Source organism: Rattus norvegicus, chromosome 16 (assembly GCF_036323735.1).
Source record: "Rattus norvegicus strain BN/NHsdMcwi chromosome 16, GRCr8, whole genome shotgun sequence".
Lineage (NCBI taxonomy): Eukaryota > Metazoa > Chordata > Mammalia > Rodentia > Muridae > Rattus > Rattus norvegicus.
Genome location: NC_086034.1, coordinates 33633115 through 33653173, shown reverse-complemented (window position 1 = coordinate 33653173; position 20059 = coordinate 33633115). Strand labels below are relative to the sequence as shown.

The window sequence follows — 20059 nt, the reverse complement described above, 5'->3', positions numbered from 1 at the left end:
GAGAATCCTGCCTCCCCAGTGGTTCCTTTCTGGATCAACAACAGACAGCTTAGTGGTTTGAAAACCAAGTTCAAAATGGGATTGCTCAAAAGCTAGAAAGCACTGCGTATGCTATATTTTAAGTCGGAATTGTACATATGTTTTGACTTGATTTTTTAGAAAGATTTTCTTTTTGGTATTTTAAAATTGTGTGTGTGTGTATGTGTGTGTGCGTGTGTGTGTGCACGCGTGTGCACATCTGTATGCAGTAGCCTATGGAGTTGTGAAGTGGATGTTTAATACCCTGAAGCTGGGGTTACAGGTGGTCGTGACCTTTTTGACAGGAGTGCTGGGAACTGAACTCAGTTCTCCTGAAAGGGCCGTTGGCACTCTTGCCTGCTGAGCCAGTCCTCTAGCCCCTAGATTTGAGTTTTTGGTCCGGTTTTTAATGTGCCCACTGTTTCCTTTTTAGAGACAGTCTTTTAGTAAGAACAAAAACTGAAGATATGCTGTCTCAGCTTCATACCAACCTCTTGGGCACCATGCTGACCTGCAGAGCCGCTATGAGGACAATGATTCAGCAGGGCGGGTCTATTGTTAATGTCGGTGAGTGTCCCCTGGAGGGTTGATAGTCATTGCTTGTAAACACACCTGATTGTCAATGAGTGGCATACCAAGAATTAACATGACACTAGAAGCCATGGGATAAGTGGCATCTAGGTTCAGAGTTCTGAGACTGTATGGGATGGGAGAGGCCACAGTCGTGCACTTCCAGGAGACTGGCTGTTCATGAATGTCATATCGATTTCGTCACCAGTTTTGGTTTTCAGGAGAAGTCAGTCCACCCCCAGCCCCCCGTCTTTTTCTGGTCAAACCTATAATGATTGTAAGAGCCAAAGAGCCAGGTAACGAACTGCGAGATTGAGTTTCCTAGAAATGACTGAGGAGCTACAACCGTGCTACCTCAATGGTATGGCTGCCTAAACAAGGCATGGACAATGACAGTTGACATGCTAAGACAGAGGGAAAACTCATAGAGTACTGGAACTACAGGACACTAAGGACTGCTGAGAGCAGGTGAGGTAGCCTTCCCCAGGGACAAGCCCTGTCTTAGTTAGGGCTTCCAATGCTGTGAACAGACGCCTTGACCAGGGTACTCTTAGAAGGACAACATTTAGTTGGGGCTGGCTTACAGGTTCTGAGGTTCAGTCCATTGTCATCATGGTGGGAACATGGCAGTGTTCAGGCAGCCATGGTGCAGGAAGAGCTGCATGTTATACCTCTGAAGGCAAATAGGAGAGGATTGGCAAAGTCCACCCCTACAGTGACACACTTCCTCCAATAAGGCCACACCTATTTCAACAAGGACACGCTTCCTAATAGTGTCACTTCCTGTGGGCCAAGCATTTAAGCACATGAATCTGCAGGGGCCAAACCTATTCAAACCACTACAGGCCCCTAATTGGTTATCCTACTCCAAGTGGTCAGGCCTGATACGGTTACATACAAGCAACGGTAAACAGACTCAGCAGGTTGTAGTGTGTGTGTGTGTGTATTATATATAATATTAAAAAGAGACTATGCATCTGAGAGAGTGTGAGGGTTGGATTGGAGAAGGAGGTAGAAAATGATATTTTATTTTTAAAATTGTAAAGAAAATCAATCTAATTTTTGAAATTAAAAAGAAAGCTTGTAGATACGGAGTCTAAATAGCAGTTACGGCAGTTATGTGGATCATTAATCTGTCTACTGTCGAGGTTTGAAGAACATTAAGCTTCAGCTTTTCAGAGTGGAGGTAAGTAGCCTTTAGTTGGAACCACAGGGAAGAGGTCTTCGGGGTTCTTGTCTCTAGAGCAGAAAATGCAGAATAACATGGAGTTTAATTTTCATTTATTACTTGAAAATTGTAGTATACCATCTGACTACAGTCTTAAGTGATGAGCAGTACCTTAAAAGTCTGCAAAAGGGGGGATGCTGTTCTGTTAAAGGTCCCTCTCAGGAGGAATTGGTGACCTGTGACCCTCTGACATAGCCAGTTCAGATACTGACTGGGTTCTTTTTTTTTTTTCCATCTTTATTAACTTGAGTATTTCTTATTTACATTTCGATTGTTATTCCCTTTCCCGGTTTCCAGGCCAACATCCCCCTAGCCCCTCCCCCTCCCCTTCTCTATGGGTGTTCCCCTCCCCATCCTCCCCCCATCACTGCCCTCCCCCCCCAACAATCACATTCACTGGGGGTTCAGTCTTGGCAGGACCAAGGGCTTCCCCTTCCACTGGTGCCCTTACTAGTCTATTCATTGCTACCTATACAGTTGGAGCCCAGGACTGACTGGGTTCTTAAGACCTGTTACACAGACCTGAGACTGCCTGGATATCAAAGGACATATTTAAAATATCTTCATTTCAGAAAGTTTCAGAAACCTAAGTTAGTCTTTAAAATCATAGACTATTGCTAAGGCAGATGCGTTATAATGAGTGAATTTGCTTACTGGGTAGGAAAAACACCAGCTAGGCTGACCTTGGAGATGGATGTGTCGCTATCTCAGAAGTCATTACTGTGACCAGATGTGAATAGAGTGTGGCCTGAGTGCTGGTTATGAAAGCTTCTAGTGGACCTTTCCGCCAGGCCTACAACTTCCTTTTTGTCTTCCTTTCCCCCACACACCCCTTTCCCTGTCCACCCCTTTCCTTAACATGATGGCTTTTCTTTCTTCCTGTGCCACCCAGTTTTCTTCTTCTCTTAACTGAGGTGCCACATTTAGTAATGTGCCATGTGATAAGTCAGCTCATGGAGGACAGATACGTGACAGTGGTTCTGTCGATTATGATGGCGGTGACCCCACCCCAGACCACACGCTATTTTACTGTTCTTTGCACTTAGATACACATGTGCCCATCACTGTCTCTGATCTTCTGTGCACTCATGTTACATAGGTTTGTAAAACATGCTATACACGGCAGGAGTGGGCTATACCAGCTTGCTTTACGTGACCGTCCTGTGGGATGCCCTCACACTGTGCACCCACCTCACAGTGTATTTCTTGGGGGAAATTACAGTCATCAAGCAATGTGGACTGTACAGTGCAGGTAAACACTAGGCTCCTTGCTTATAATATAAAAATAGATTAATCTCTTTTTCTAATGTAATTTTGATTTTGTGTGTGCGTGGGCACACGCACATGCACGTGCGTGGGTGTTTTGTGTGTCTGTGTGTGAGTGTGTGTGTGCATGATTCCTGTTCAATTTGTATATTATAAGCACAGGCCAGTGGTGCAGAAAATTACTTCCCTATTTGTGTTTTGCAAGCATGTATTTGCATACAATTGATATTTGAATTACAAATTATTCTTACATATTTATTAGACAAGGGCACTGATGAATGTTTAGTTCAAGTACAAGGTGCATATAAACAAAAGTAGCAAAATTGCACTGTTAGGACGTTTTCATGATCAGTTTTGATTGACAGTAGTTTAAAGTTATGGGGTTTGTTCTTTTTTTTTCTTCAGAAGATTTGTTTATTATATATGTACACTGTAGCTGTCTTCAGACACACCAGATCTCACATCACAGATGGTTGTGAGCCACCATGTAGTTGCTGGGATTTGAACTCAGGACCTCTGGAAGAGCAGTTGGTGCTCTTAACCACTGAGCCATCTCTCCAGCCTGGGATTTGTTCTTATAGGTAGAAGTGAATACTTATTCCCATCTATGACAGAATTATAAATTAATCAGTTTTTATTTTACATCTTCTGGCTTTAACTTTTTTTCTGCCTGTGTTTGTTACTTTTCTGTTGCTGTGATAAAACACCATGGCCAAAACTGAAGCCAGTTTATTTTGGCTTACGGTCCTTGCGGGATACAAATCTGTCATGGTGGTGAGGCAAACAGCAGGCAAGGTGGCAGAAACAGGAGACTGAGAGGTGACATCTCAACCACAAGCAGGAAGTGGAGAGAGACCTGGGAGTCGAGTGAAGCCATATACTGCTAACATTCATCCCACCCCATGGCATACTCCAGCAAGCCCACACCTAAAACTTCCCAATCAGCACCGGGGCCAAGTGTTCAATGTCTGAGCCTAGAGGGACATTTCTCATTCAAACACCACACCTCAGACCCAGCATTTATTGTCCCTGACCTCTTCCCACCTTTCATGTAACAAATCACACAAGCCTCTCTCACATTATTGGTGGTTTGACATAATTTTTGTTCAATTTCTCTTTGCCTTGTGTGTCTGGGTTACCCCAAGGACCATGGTAGAGTCTCATTTTAGCAAAAATGAGAGAAGGTGGGTTTTCCTTCCTGATTTGGTGACTAAAGGATATGAATTGTCAAATAACGATCTGATTGGCTTGTCCTTGCCTTCTTCTTTTCCTGCAGGGAGTATTATTGGTTTAAAAGGCAATGTGGGCCAGGCCGCATATAGTGCCACCAAAGGAGGGCTTATCGGGTTTTCACGCTCGCTTGCTAAAGAGGTTGCCCGGAAGAAAATCAGAGTGAATGTGGTTGCACCAGGTCAGTGACAATGTCATACAATAACTGTAGTATGATTTACTGATATAAGGCAGGCCACTAGGTTGCCGGTTAATTTGTTAATTGGCAGTCATTAATTGACATTTGGATAGTGGCCCTCTAAAGTCATTGTTGAAAGAAATAATGAATTAGTGACTAAAAAATCCCCTGTCTTGTTCCTCTTATCTTACATAAAAATCTTTAATTTTTTTCACCAGTCAAGGAATGAATTATGGTAAGAAAACCTTGGAGATCACCTTGTGTTTTGAGATAGGGTCTTTACCATGCACTGTAGTACTGGGATTGCAGGCCTAGCTTGTTCCAGCCACACTGACAATTTAGAAAATTGTGACCAAGGGTCTGATGAGATTTATGCAAGGCTACCTGGCTGTCTCATGGGAAGCTGAAAAATATGCTCCTCAAGGCTTCCTTTTGAATCAGATTGATGTCTTTTATCCTTTAGTTTCCTATTTATGTATTTATTTACTTATTCTTACTCTTCGGTTCACTTGTATATTGTTTGCCCCTTTCTAATAAAAGATGTCAAATTCAGATATGTTTGGCTTTTATTATTGGCTGGGCTGTTAGAAATTGTTCGTTAGGTATTGACTTGATTTCCTAACAGAGTGGATGTTTTCCTATACTTTGTAAGTTAGAATAGGATCTTTTGTATACTTATGTATTCATTTATTTGTGTGGGAACCTATATACTTCTGTGTGGGTGCATGCACGCTACTGCACATGTGGTTATCAGAGCATAACTTGCAGGAATGGGCTTTGTCCTTGCAGCATGTGGGTTCCATGGATCAAACCCAGGTCATCGGACTTGATGGCAGGTGTCTTTCCCTGCTAAGCCATCTTGTTGGGCCTAGGTAGTCTCTCTTTGTCTTGCAATTTTATATACTTAAAAAAGTAATCCCTGTAGTCACTGAAATAGCCCTGTTGGGAGAGTGTTAGATTGAAGAATTAATCCCCTGTGTAAAGTTAGCTTCTGACACTGACGTCAGCTTAGATGAATACTTTTGAAGGAAAAAGGAAAAGAGCCTCAGACCAAAGCTTTGCATGAAGAGCTGCATTGTTATCACCTAGGCCTGGCCTTCTGCTTCTGTGTGCTCTGTGCAGGCTGTCACCGTTAGTGTTGGCTGAGCTAGCCATCCGTGGGGTTGTTTACTTATCTCTCTTCTCAGGATTCCAGTGGTATGAGTAATGAGGAGTTAATCCTATTTTTTTGGTGATGTAATAGCTGACTGTCTGAGAGGAAGGCTCATCTTCCCAATTCTCATGGACTCATGCAGCGAATGTCCTAGGGTGCCTTCCTCTGCCAAGGCTGTGCTAGGTCCAGGAGCAATAGAAACGAATGACGTGTTTCTGTTATAAGATCCAGAAACAGTTGGAAAGAGCCCTGCAGTGTCGTGGCTGAAGGTAGAGGAGTGATGTGTACCATGTTAGGAAGATGCTGAAGCAGTTTAGGATGGATTAGTTGTCAAGGCAACGGCATGGGTGCTGGGAATCCAGTTTCTATGCAAAGGAGATGTTTGGAAGGTGTTATGGAGGTGCCATAGAGCCTTTAGTAAATATCATATTTTTCCTGTGCAATTCATATTGGGGATAAAAATCTGAAAGTGACCATTAGTAGGGTAGCCTTTGTAATACTGTTTTGTATAATATATATGTATGTACATGTAAAATATATATATATATATATATATATATATATATATATATATATATATATACACACACATCTTGTTTCATAGTACAGATTGAAAAGACAAGATTAAATCAATTTTATGTTATCTGTTGACTTAATTTTGATATTAAGATCTCTCGGCTTCTGGACTAGATCTTTAAATAAAGCTAGCAGGTGTGCACTCACGGTGTACTTACCTGTGCACTAATGTCTGGAGAGCAGTCATTCATTTCTCCAGAGTGTTTTTTGAGACAGGGCCTCTCACTGAACCTGAAGCTCTGAAGCTCACTGTTTGAGCTAGACTGGCTGAGACTAGTGAGACCCTGTGACCTGTTCGTCTTCTCTGCGTCTCCAGTGCTGGTCCTCTTGTGCTGCCTTGCCTGGCTTTGATATAGGTCTAGTATATCCACACTGTGGGCCTCATGCTAGTACAGTAAGTGCTTTACACACGGAACCATCTTCCCAGCCCTTAGATCTCGAGCTTGTTTCTTTTTATGCCAAGTTTTCCTGATTCGCTTTAAGCGGAGGTTCTAAATAACAGAAGAACAGTTGAAAAGCAAATTGTAGCATGAAAACCAGGAAACAGGACAGATAATAATTAGACTGTCACTCCATCCTGAATCCTTGACTGTTCTGCTAAGTGTTGGCATTTTCAACTTGGCATATAAAGTTGTCTTTGTGGATGAATCTCCCTAATTGAAAATCAATCTGAGAAATTATATTTGATAGATTGACTCTTGTCAATTTCTTGTCAAAAGTGAAGCAATGGAATGTCCTTTCTTCAGAGTTTATAACATAAGAATTCTCATGGCTTTCAGGAGCCAGCGCATCCCAGAGTAAAGAGCTCGAATTTTAATGGCGGGCTTTGAGGTGTGGCCTAGTGCTAGAGCATTTGCCCAGCATGTACTAGGCCCAAGTTTGATTCTGGACACCTTACCCCTCTGTGTTGGGTTGTCATTGTATGTCTGGTAGGAAGTACGGTGTCTTTGCTCTAAGTTGCTGGAGTGCACATCTTTTCACTTATTGTGTTTGATCTAAGGAGGAGTGGCTTTGTAGCCAGTTGGAAACCTTTAAGTGTCCAGCAATGCAGTAGTATTCTCTGTTGGACAGTGGCACCTACTGGTAGTTTATAACTTTTATAGCCATAGCAAATCTTTTAAATACATGAATCATGAATGTAGAGTATGGAGAGTTTCCAGAACTTTACAAATATGAAGAACAATCCTGGAGAGAGCCTTTTAGGGCCAAGGAAAGAAGACAGACTGGTAAGACAAGCATTAGGATATGAGGGGTGTTCAGGGACCACTGGTATCTACTCTTAGCTCTGTGATGTATGGGTTGGAGGGGACCCAAGAGATCATTGATGTATAATGCATTGGGCTGTGAATGTATGTCTAAGTGAGGATTGCATGGTTCGTGAGCTTCAGCGTAAGAGAACATTGACATTTGGTACAGCACTGAGCAATTTATCATAAGAGACTAGTAACATTCCTTAGTTAATTTCTGATGAACTAGAACAGGTCTGTGAGGTCTGAGAAACTGCAGACAGAGTAGGTCAGAACAACTATATTGTAATGATAGCATGACAGTAGCTCTGGGTAAGACCTAGACATAGAGCTAAAAGAGGACCCCGGCTCTTGTATTCCATGGGCTTTACCTAGTGATTGTCAGCACTGTTCACTCATAGTACGAAAACCACACCAAGGCAAGGTGTCAGTAATAAGGGAAATGGAGGGCACAGGGGCCATGGCAGTGTGGTCAGCACAGGAGCAATGTGCAGTAGTTGTGTAAATCTACAACACATTAAACATAAAGTCCACGAATTAAAAAGACACTGCAGATCAAAGAGAAGGATCTTTAGGAATATGTTTGTTTTCCACATTAAATATAATCTAAGAGGAAAAACTAGTATATCAGGGCAAATTCTTCCCTTTCTTAAAAAATAATTATTATTTGTGCCACCTGTGCACATGGCACAGTACAGTCAAGGTCAGAGGATGTGAAGGAAGCTGGTCCCTCCACCCACCTTTGTGTGTGTTCTGGGGATTGAACTCAGGTCCTCAGGCTTTTGCAGCAAGTGTCTTTACCCACTGGGTCATCCCATCAGCCCACTCCCTTCTTTGCTTTGGGAGAGAGGCTGTGGTAATTCCTCTGCCAACGGACATGCTTACTTTGCAAACTGGTGGCCCCATTACTTTGTGGGGGCCCTCTTTTCCTGTAGTGAATGACTGCACACCTTATATTTGTATATAATATGTGTAAGAAATGAGGACTTTTCCAGGGAGCTGTTTCCCAGTCTTCCAGTAGAGTCAGTCATGATGATTTCTTATTCAAAAGCCAACCATGTGCATCTGGAAGGAAACCTCAGGGGCCTGCCATCTTCTGTTTGCTCATGTTGTGATACACAGACAACCCAGGATTAGTTAGTCCAGAGTGTGTGTCTGTCACAGCTTTACAGCGTCAGAGAGGGCACAGAATCTTGATTCATGAACCCGAATCCAGTGGTCTCCTCACCACAGCAAGCAGCACCAGGCCGGCTGGAAGCGGCCTGAAAGCAGCTCACCTGTATGACAGGGGCTCGCAGACCTTCGCTACTGCAGGGTCTCCTGCCTATTTTCCTTGTTCCTTTAAATTAAAATATATCACTTTTCTGCCCAATTTATGGAGTTAGCATAAAACTCTTCATGCCAGTTTTGTTCAAATTTTAAAGAGTAAAAATCAGTTGTATCATGAGTTCTTTGATATTGTTTCTTTTGTAAGTTAAAAGTTTTGAGGATATCCATGAATACTGGCTGTATTTACGTCATTTCCACCCCCACCCCCATCTCCTCCTTTCCCCTCTCCTCCCTCTCTATGATCTCTTCTTCAGTTACTCTTTGGGACAGGTGCGTGTGCTGTGCCGAGTCCTGTGGAGTGGCTCCTGTGTGTTTGTGGTTGGTGCTGACCACACGGGCCTGGCTTGCCGGTTGCAGTTGTCACTGGAGGAGACGGGTTCTCCTCTGCTCAGCAGCCTTTAACTGCTCATGGCTCTTCATCCAGGGTCAGGCCTTGTGAATCCCCATCCATGCTGCTGGGTCACTCACTGTGCAGAGCACAATTGTTTGGGTGGCCATAGTGTTGAGACTTCATGGGTGCAGCTTCTCCATCATATGCAGAGGGAACGTCCTTCATAGCAGACACTCTAGTCCTCTACAATCTCACGCCTCTTCAGCCATGTTCCCAGAGCCTTAGGCTAGGGATTGTAACATGAAGTTTTTAGCATTAACATTAATTATTTTATTTTACTCAACTTCTCTAACCTGAAGTGATCGTAGGGTTCATTCTTTCTGGGGCATCCTTGAAAACAAGTTTGCAAACACACAGCATTGGGTTTCATTGAACTCATGGGTTCTTGAGAGAACCGAAATCTTCTGGCTTCTGGCTTCTCACTGAAGACCAAGCCAGGTGTGGTGGCACACTCCTTTAATCCCAGCACCCAGGAGGCAGAGGCGGTGGATCTCTGTGAGTTTGAGACAAGCTTTGACTACAGACGGAGTTCCAGGCTAGCCAGAGCTACACAATGAGACCCTGCTTCGTAACAGCGCGTTTGTTTGAAAGTCTGCAGAGGCATTGTGGCTCTATCTGTGTCAGCTGCTGCCTTTATCCCTTCCTGCCCACACTGTATGTGAAGATGAAGGTAAATGTTGCTGACTTCTCAAACCTTTCTGGCAGAGGGATTGTGTTTCAGAGTATATTCTCACAGGCAACACAAAATTAGTTCTGTTATTCTGCCCTCATTATAGACTGCATGTATCAGAATTTTCATATGTTACAATAATTTTATCAGAGTGCAAATACACACACACACACACACACACACACACACACACGGTCTAAAAGGAGGAAAACATTAAAAAAAATCATCACCTGGAATATAATTCTGGTGACTACTGTCACTTTTCACTCTGGTGTTAGCATTTTGGAATGTATATTTTGCCTTGTTTTCAATAGTGACATAATGGGATCCACTTATAACCTGTTTTTAAGATTGCAGATGTGAAATCTTCAAATATGATAGTGAACAGTGGTCTATGCCATGGATGTATCAGGTCTTAACCCATTCCTTGTTGAAAGACTTTACAGTTTGTTTCCAGATTTCCCCAGGAACCTCTCACTATCTTAGGTAGAAAAAAAAACCTACAGTGATTTTTCACAGGACTTTAAAGAAAACATTTGAGATTTCATAAATGAAACTCCAAAGTAAAGTTAATTATATGGTATTACATAATAAACGAGCAGCTGAATCCAGTATTTAGCTCCCATTTATCAACATGTCATTCGTAAATGGCAATATAGTTAAGCTGATTTATAGTTTAATTTATAAATGATTTAGATTTAACATAAACCAACTATTTTTTGTGGGTGCACATGGAACCTTCACTTGCTGTGGCTTGTCTGACTTTAAGTCCACCTTTTATCACTTTGAACCATAAACTTTCACCATACCTGCCTCTCTCATGAAAGCTAGTGTTGGCTTTCTTTAAAACCTAGTGACTGAACCTGGGCGTGGTAGCATAAGCCTTCAATCCTAGCACTCAAGAGGCAGAGAGGTGGATTTTATTTGAGTTTTAGGCTAGCCTGGTCTACATGGTGAGACCATGTCTCAATTTTTTTTTTTTTAGGATTAATTAGTGAACAAGAAAGTATGTGGTAAAATTTTGTTAGTGCTATATATTTGTCTGAGACTATTCTTGTAGTTGTTTCATAAACCTATAGTTGATCCTGGTGTGTGTGTGTGTGTGTGTGTGTGTGTGTGTGTGTGTGTGTGTATGTGTGTGTGTGTGTGTGTGTGTATTGTGCATACATATATACAATAATCCTACTTGATATTGTAGAACTCATTTTAGAACATGCTGTCTGCACACTCTATTGCATATGTACCAATACTGAGTTAAAATTTGATCTTTTGTGTACATCCGAATCCAGGTTAGATTCAAATGACCATAGGGCTTTTTTTTTATGTGGACTTTGGAGTCTTGGGCTACCCCCTTATCAGTTATCATGGTTTGGTAAATGGAATGGTCTAATCCTTATGAGTATTACAAAATCAGTTCGTGATACCATCTTTGTGATAGCGTCTCTCAATACTGTTTTGTCCTTTCTACCCCACCTGTGTGAAAATCATTTCTCTGTCATTTTATTTACAGCATTATAAATGAATTCACAAGACTTTATTACATTACAATTAAATGTGACAATTACTTCCTCCCTCCATGGATTTTAGTTGTTCAAAGAATATATTGTGTTTCATTCATGTCTGTACCTCCTGTTACAGTCAACAGCATTGTCTTTATTTTTACTAAGAGCTGAGCTGTGGACTTGAGAATTAGGCATTTTTGTTTTCAATAAACATTCATTGAGTTAAAGTGAATAAAATTGTACACTTAAGTAATTGCTAATAGTACTCTGTTGTTCCTAAACAATGTTTATTAATAATGTCAAGTTCTCAGAAGCAAATTCTCTCTCTCTCTCCCTCCCTCCCTCCCTCCCTCCCTCCCTCCCTCCCTCTCTCCCTCCGTCTCTCTCTTTTGCAAATTCTCTTAATAAGAGTTGAAAACCCATTTTTAGTGTTCATACTTTTCAATTGATTAACATTTCTCTTTTAGGATTTATTCACACGGATATGACAAAACACTTGAAAGAAGAACATTTCAAGAAAAACATCCCTCTTGGGAGGTTTGGAGAAGCTCTTGAGGTGGCACATGCCGTTGTGTTTCTTTTAGAGTCACCATACATCACAGGACATGTTCTTATCGTGGATGGAGGATTACAGCTCACTGCCTAATTAGAGATGATATTACTGTAATGGTGATCTGGATCAAGCACACATTTTCCTATTAATTAGACAATCATATCTATATGGGTGACATTTGCTAATGGAAACAAATTAGCTAATGGATACTACAAATGATTCCTTCCATCTTTGTATGAACATGTCTCAAAACAAAGTGTGACTAGTTGTAATCTAAAAGGTGTGAAGTCTCTGTCTTTACAGGCAGCAGCAGTTTTAGTGCATGGACATTCTGTAAGGGCTACACATCAGTATTAATTTCTACATTTTTGCCTTGGAAGTAGAAAATTCTGTTGTCTAATTGTGATATACCTGTATCAAGCCGGATGTTAAAGACTTCAGCCTTCTAGACTGTTGTGGTCCTTTTTTTATTTCTGGTAGAACACCATGACCAAAAGCCACATAGGGGAGTAAAGGCTTTCCCGATGCTTATGGTCCCAGATGGCAGAGGCCATGAAGGCAGGGAGGACGGGGGCAGGCAGGAAGAGCATGGTGCTAGGAATAGAGTACTTGCTGGCCACACTTCATCCACACACCGGAAGCAGAGAGAGCGAACAGGAAGTGGGGCCAGGATGTAAAATCTCAAAGCCCGCCCCTCCAGCAAGGCTTCACCTCCTCATGGTTCTTTATCTTTTCCAAACAATGCCACCAACTAGGGACCAGGTGTTCACACATGACATTTCACACTCAATCTACCACATTACTTGAGCAGCCTTGCTGAGGGCTGCCTTTGTTTGTTTTGCATTTTGAGGCAGTATTTCACTATACCTTCTGCATAATATTGTATCTGCATGTACATAGGCAATCATTTATTTAATACATGTTGGAAAAATGTCAAGTAGAGAAAGATGTTTGTTTAGAGAGGATTTTTCTTTCCTCTGCCCCTACCCACCCTTTCTTACACCACTCCCCCACCCATCACCTCACGATCTGACTACCTCCACTTCTTCATCTTCTTTCTGAGCCAGGGTGTCACTCTGTAGCTCTGGCTGCCCTGAACTTACTATGTTTCCCATGCTCACCTTGACTTCACAGCGGTCCTTCTGCCTTAATGTCCCGAGTGCTAAGGTTGTAGGTGTGAGCCATTATACCTGCCTTATACTCGACTGTGACTCTGTGTGTGTGTGTATGTGTGTGTGTGTGTGTGTGTGTGTGTGTGTGTGATGTGTGTGTGTGTATGCTTGTAGTATGTGTAGGGTTTGTGTGTATGTGGGTGGATGTATAGCACATACATACATGCACGTACATGCCTTTAGTGGCCAGAGGAGGGTGAGGGTACTGGTGTCTTTCCCCTCACTGACTTGAGGCGGGCTGTCAGCGCCAGAGGCTTACTAGTTTAGCTAGGACGCTGGCCAGTGACCTCTTGAAATCTTCCTTCCTGTCTCTGCCCCTCAGTCCTGGGGTTATAGGCATGCATGAACATGCCCAGCATTTTACAGGGGTGCTGGGGAGACACAAAGTGTCCTCTGTTCAGCCATTTCTACAATCAAGTCCTGTTTCCTTAGAGTGATGCTACTTTTCACTGCTCAGGGAAATAATCTGCTAATAAGTGTGGTGCGGTTGACTTTGTATGTAGCAGTTCTTGGGGTTGTCGCTGTACTTTTGCTACTTTGTGGGTTATCCACTCTTTCAACCCCCTAACACTAGGTAGGGCAGAAAGAGATTCCTGAATCTAATCCTTTTCTTTTTGTTTTTTTCTTGACCACAACTACTATCAAACAGTAGCCGACCCTCCCAAATGACCAACAGCACCCACAGCATCCACGCACCCACAGCATCCACCCACAGCATCCACCCACCAACAGCATCCACCCACCCACAGCATCCACCCACCCACAGCATCCACCCACCCACAGCATCCACCCACCAACAGCATCCACCCACCCACAGCATCCACCCACAGCATCCACCCACAGCATCCACCCACAGCATCCACGCACCCACAGCATCCATCCACCCACAGCATCCACCCACAGCATCCACCCACAGCATCCACCCACAGCATCCACCCACAGCATCCACCCACAGCATCCACCCACCAACCAGCAGCCACCCACCCACAGCATCCACCCACAGCATCCACCCACAGCATCCACTCACCCACAGCATCCACCCACCCACAGCATCCACCCACCCACAGCATCCACCCACCCACAGCATCCACCCACCAACAGCATCCACCCACCCACAGCATCCACCCACCAACCAGCAGCCATCTCTTCTCAGGGCTGCAGCATTGATATACTTCCTGATAAGTCTCTAGCGTTCCAAGTGTCTCACAGTCACAAACTATCTGCAGCTGGCAAAACCATGCCTCTGCTAGAGCACTAGGCAAATCGTAGTCAACTGCTGTTGGACGATCTGAAACAGCCCCATATTTCACACCTGGGATTAAAACAAAAATATATGATATTCCTGTGTTTTTCAAAGCAACCAAAATTCTCTCTATAGGAAATGATGTATTGAGTCCTTAAGGTACCTGCGGTAGTTATGAACCACACTAATCTTGATTTTAGGGAGTGTTTTTCCTCATGAAAACCTCGGTATAGCTAGCTACTTAAGAACCATATAAAGAGCTGAGTGTGGAAGACCATCCCCTGTCATCCTAGCACTCAGAAAGCTGAGCCAGGATGACCAAGAGTTCAAGGTCAGTCTGACCTACATAGTTCTGGTCAGTTTGGTCAACTCAGGGATGTCTTGCCTCAAATCAAAGTGCAAAAACTATATAAGAAATATAAAATTATAGTCAGATGTGGTTGCATATGCTTTTAATCCCAGCCCTCAGGAGGCAGAGGCAGGTAGATCTCTGAGGGTTCATGCTATCCTTGTTCACATACTAAGTTCCAGGCCAGCTAGGAATACCTAGTGAGAACCTGTCTGAAAACAAAAGACACACAGATATACACACAGATATACATATATACATACACACATAATTAAGAATAATTTATGCTAGTGGATATAATGATTCAGCCTGAAATCTTAGAATGATAATGAATAATTACAGTTAATCAAAAAATGTACGGTTACAGTAACCATGGATTTTTGTTTCACAAGAAGTGTGTGTGTGTGTGTGTGTGTGTGTGTGTGTGTGTGTTTTCTTGTTTCTGTTTTGTTTTGTTTTGTGGTGATGGGTGAAGCCCAGGGTGTCTCACCAGTTGCCAGGCAAGTATTTTACCACTGAGCTTCCTTGCCTGGAAAACACTGGTCTTAGAAAAGAGTATTTGTTGAGAATAGAAATGAAGACACATAACTGATTGCAAATATAGACAGAATTCCTTTTGCCTTGAACTTCTGTAGGGAATAATAGACTATTTCTGTATTCTCTCTCTCTCCCTCCTTGATTCATTCTGTTTTTTATTTACCATTATTGAAATGTTCTTAATATTTCAATTAAAAAAGTAATGTTTTAGCCAGGTGCTGGTGAACACACCTTTTCTATTTCAGCCCTTGGGAAGCAGAAGCAGGTGAACCTCTGAGTTCAGGACAGCCAAAGCTGCACAGAGAAACCCTCTCGGTAAACCAAAGGAAAAAAAAGTACCTATAATTTCAGCTACTCGAGGAGCTGAGGAACAACATAGCAAATTCAAGGACACCCTGGGTTACCTAGTTCAAGGATGGCCTGGGAGAGTTAGCAAGACTTTTTCAAAATAATAATAAATTTTAAGAGGGACTGGTAACTGATGTGGTAGGGTGGTTGCCCAGCATAAGCAAGGCCCCAGGTTCAGTCCTTAGCACTTCAGACTAGAACAGAACAAAACTCTGTGACCCAGGAACCATCTAAATACAGTTTTGAAACAGAACATTATCTAAATGGAGATTTAATTATATATTGAAGATCAATTCTAATATATGCATACGCTGGACTGATAAATTCAGAATAGCTGTGTCATAACAAACACTGTACTAAATATGGAGCCCTTTATCTCTTTCCTGCTTCTTTCTTTACTTAATTTATAAACATTCATTTTTTTCAGTTCTGGGATTGAACCCTGGGCTTTGGGCCTGCCTACTGAGTCAGTGCTGTACATGTGGGTTCCCTGTACAGCATGGTTCAGGATGAGAACATGTGCCCGGTGTGCAGGTGGTACTACCAAATGAATGACCCACTATGTGCAGGTGGTACTACCTAATGAATGACCCACTAAGTGCAAGCCATGGTGATTGAGGAATGTTTAGGTGGTAGCACTGTTAGGAAATGTGGCACACAGGGTATTTCACAGGGGATGAGTCTGGGTAGGAGAGTTTGTGCCTAGAGAGTAGGTAGCTTCCTTAGGCTCTGACCCATTCATCTTTGGCCACCCACACACGTGCAGGCTTGAGTTCCCTTTGCTGGACACATCATGTTCTGGAGTGAACCTGGTTTGCTGTGTAATCAAGAAGGAAGCAATGAGAAAGAAGCCAGGTATGGTGGCACTCAGCTGTAGTAACTATATGGTGTTGAGGGTATAGGAGGTCAAAGATGTCAACTACACAGTGAGCTTGAGACTAGTCTGGGCTACATGAGCAAAAAGCTCAAAACAACAACGAAGACTATGTTACCAATAGGGTTGCCCTTAAGTGTGTATGTTCACACTTTAAACTGTGCCCCCATCTGTGGGGGCAGTGAAAGACATCTTGGTTCCCGGTTGAGAAGGTTTGAAATCCCAGTGACCCTGAAGGGATGGCAGGCGTTTCGCCTGACTCCCAGGAAACCAGGCCTGTCACTAGCCTCAGCCCTCCATAGATTTGTAACCATCGGTCACATAAGGGTAACCCCAAGCCCCTTCACAGGTAGAGGATGTGACCACAGGTAAGGTAGGCTCAAGACAGATCTCCATTATAATGAGGTATCTAAAGGCCTGGAGGCTTAGCCAATGAACTTTCCTTCCCAGACACTCCTCCCTGCAAACGGTATTTAATCTCAGGCCCACTCTGAGAAGTGGGGTATGATTTTATTCATCCACCTTCCGCCATGACAATAAATGCCTTGAAACCATGGACTGCCTCTTTTCATGGGGTCCGCTGTGGAGAGCCATAGAGAAGCCCTTCGCCTACAGAGCCTCTGATTTCCTACAGAAGGCCTCCCTGTGCTCCTAGCAGTGCCCACCACCAAGTCCAAGCCCACCACTGCAGTTCGAGCCAAAAGATTCTCCCCTCGGGACCAGCCAGAACTTTCCCCCCTCTGCCCCAGGCTAGATCCAGCCCTGCGGGCCCGACTCCATTCTCAGCTCTTCTGTGGCATCCCAGCGGTGCCTGGATAACCAAGAGCCCGAGAACCAGACAGTCCTGGCCTCCTTGCAGGCCCGGGGACCTCGAGCTAGCTCTGGTTGTGTCCGTGCCTCAGACTGCTTCCCCACCCCTGGGCAGAGCAGTGTCCTGTGGCGCTGCTTGGCATTGTCCTCAAACTTCCCGAGTCCTGAGCCCTGCGGCAGAATGGGCGCAGGCCCCCAACCCCCACACTAATCCTGTACCCATCTATCTCAGTCTGAAATATGTGGCGATCTTTGGAAAGGTAAAATAATCCCTCACGGTTCCACTCCCTTCTCTCATCGACTTGTAGAAATTTTAATGTAATACTTGCATTCAGAGGCCTGAGAACTTTAGCCAATTCTTATACAGAAGACTTATTTATGGCTGCCACCCTCCTAACAGCTCATGGTCCAGCCATGGTTAGCATTTGAAGGAAAAGGTTGGGGGCTGAAGCCAGAGTACTCAGTTTTTACGCTGTTTTTTAAAATATGTGCTCTTTTCATATTTTTATTCATATTCAATTTATGAGGGGCTGTGTCAGCTTTATACAGATATGATTATATGTTGCAAATTAGGGGATAATTTATGCAGAGAAGCTGAGCTGATTTACATGCATTATTACCCAAATAGTGAGAGAAGACAGATTATTGGGTATTCAAGAGTTGAGACCTAGTATTATGGGAACTGTGGTTGAGATTTTTAATCCCAATCCAGGGTTTCTACCCCACCTTTGACCATTTAGTTTCTGGATAAGAGATATACACAAACTTTATATTTACAATAAGCCTTAATCAGCACTAGAGCTGGGCAGACATGTTCCCTCTATGCTATTAAATCTATTTCCTATCGATAACCCTTAGCATTACAATACAAGCAGCCTCAGGCCAATCCACTATAAGGAGCATTTCTCCAAACTTTGTGACTAGGAATTAGTGTGAATAAGGAAATGATACTACTTGACAAAATACCGAAATAAAGTAATAGCTAACATTTTAAAAATTCTCGTCTTTCATCTATATCATAAGCTCCCAAGGCCAGAGCACATGCTGTGCCTTCATTTGTTATACGCTTAAACGCACTGCACTTTTCTGATGTCTCCACCTTGCTGTTCTGCACCAAACACATGAGGAGTACAAGGATTAGCCAGTGGTTTCGTGACTCGGGACGTGCAGCTGTTGCGTGTCAGGTTGTAGTTGTAGCTGGTATGGACACTGACTCGGTACAAATGCAGGCGTGTTAGTTCTTGACAGGATTCTCTTTGGTGGTTATCTCAGTGACTTTGGTTTATTTTTACAACTGAATTTTCAGTGCTAAGCCAATTATTTTTTTTCTCTTGGGCAATATTTAAGTTTGAATAATTACCACCAGTGGAATTTTGAATTCTTGGACCAGTAATCTAAATGAGATGTTGACATGTTGCCGGTGTTTTACCAAGCCTGCCCATTTACTTACCAATTGACAGGGCCCCAGTGAATTGAGGAGAGGCTGTTGGGGCAAGGGGAAAGATTTACTCAGCAAAGAAGGTGAAGCCTTAGGATCCCCAGAGGCCATTTCCACAGTTGTGCTAAGGGCCTTTATTTTTGTAAAGAATGATTTTATTTGTTCCTTGAGAATTTCATACAGTATATTTTAATCATATTCTTTCCCTTCCCCAACTCCTTCCAGATCCTCATCCACCTCCCTACCCACCCGACTTCATGTTCTTTCCCTTCCACATGACAGACAAAGGAACCCCACGCTGCCACCGCCACCAAAACCACACGGGCCAGGTTTGTGTTACTTGGCTCCTCCTGAGGGCTGTGTGTGCCGTGTCATTCAGTTGGGATGCCTAGTGTTCTCTATCAAAGAAAACTGATTTTCTTTTCCCAGAAGCTATCGGTTATGAACAGCTTCTTGGCTAGGGATTGGACTTTTTGCCCATCTCTCCACTTCTGTGCTTGGCTTTTGTCTGGCTGGAGCGTGTGCAGGTCATGGACCTGTTCTCAATTCCTGTGATTTGCATCTTTCTCTTGTGTCTAGCACATGCTGCCTCCTAGAATCATCCACCACCTCTGGCTTTTACAGTCTCTCTGTGTACACCCCAGAGCCTTAAGCAAAGGGGCGTGACATAGACCTTCCATTTAGAGCTAAGCATTCAGTAGTGTCGTATTCTGCGTGCTGATCAGTTGTGGGGGTTTGTGTTAATCTACACATCTACAGCGAGAAGCTTCTCTGCTGAGGGTTGAAGAAGGCACTGAGCTCTGGATCGCACTAGGCCATCAGGAGTCCTTATATTCCTACGCTCACGTAGCACAGTGTGTCTCAACCTTCCCAACGTGGCAACTTTAATTCAGTTACTCCTGCGGTGACCCCTAGTGATAAAATATTTCCATTAATACATCATAACTGTAATTTTGCTACTGCTAAGAATCATAATGTAAACATTTTTGTTGATAGGGGTTAGCCAAAGGGGTCTCAACTCACAAGTTGGGAACTGCTGATTTAGCAGAATTACTGTAGTAGACTTCCCCTAGGTTCCGTGGTCTGTCTAGCTCCAAGTGGTTTTGCCTCATGGACAGCATCATGTGTGAATCTGCATTTCTAGCAAGTTCCCGATAGCCAGTCTAGAGAGAATTACTCTAAGACTTGATCTACAGGCTTCTCAAAAGGAATCAGGCAAATGCCCATAATTTATAGTACAATGGGAAACTCTTTAATTAGATGAAATTTCAACATAAAGAATAGATCGGAGAAAGTGAAAACTATGTGCTAGGCATGGTAGGTGAAATCCCAGTGGGTCACGTGCCTTGAACAGCACAGGGTTGTAATTGGTGTTTC

General features: G+C 43.2%; 1 protein-coding gene across 5 annotated transcripts in view; it reads left to right on the top strand.

The window, feature by feature from the left end:
- The window catches only part of Cbr4 (carbonyl reductase 4), a 69334-nt gene that overhangs the window by 41894 nt on the left and 7381 nt on the right, over window positions 1-20059 (top strand). For 4 of the 5 annotated variants that reach the window (XM_039094606.2, XM_039094609.2, XM_039094607.2 and 1 more), the window contains 3 exon segments: window positions 452-585; window positions 4359-4493; window positions 11826-12359. In XM_039094606.2, the coding sequence (XP_038950534.1) occupies window positions 452-585; window positions 4359-4493; window positions 11826-12004 (448 nt within the window). In that variant the 3' untranslated portion in view covers window positions 12005-12359. 5 annotated transcript variants of the gene reach the window in all.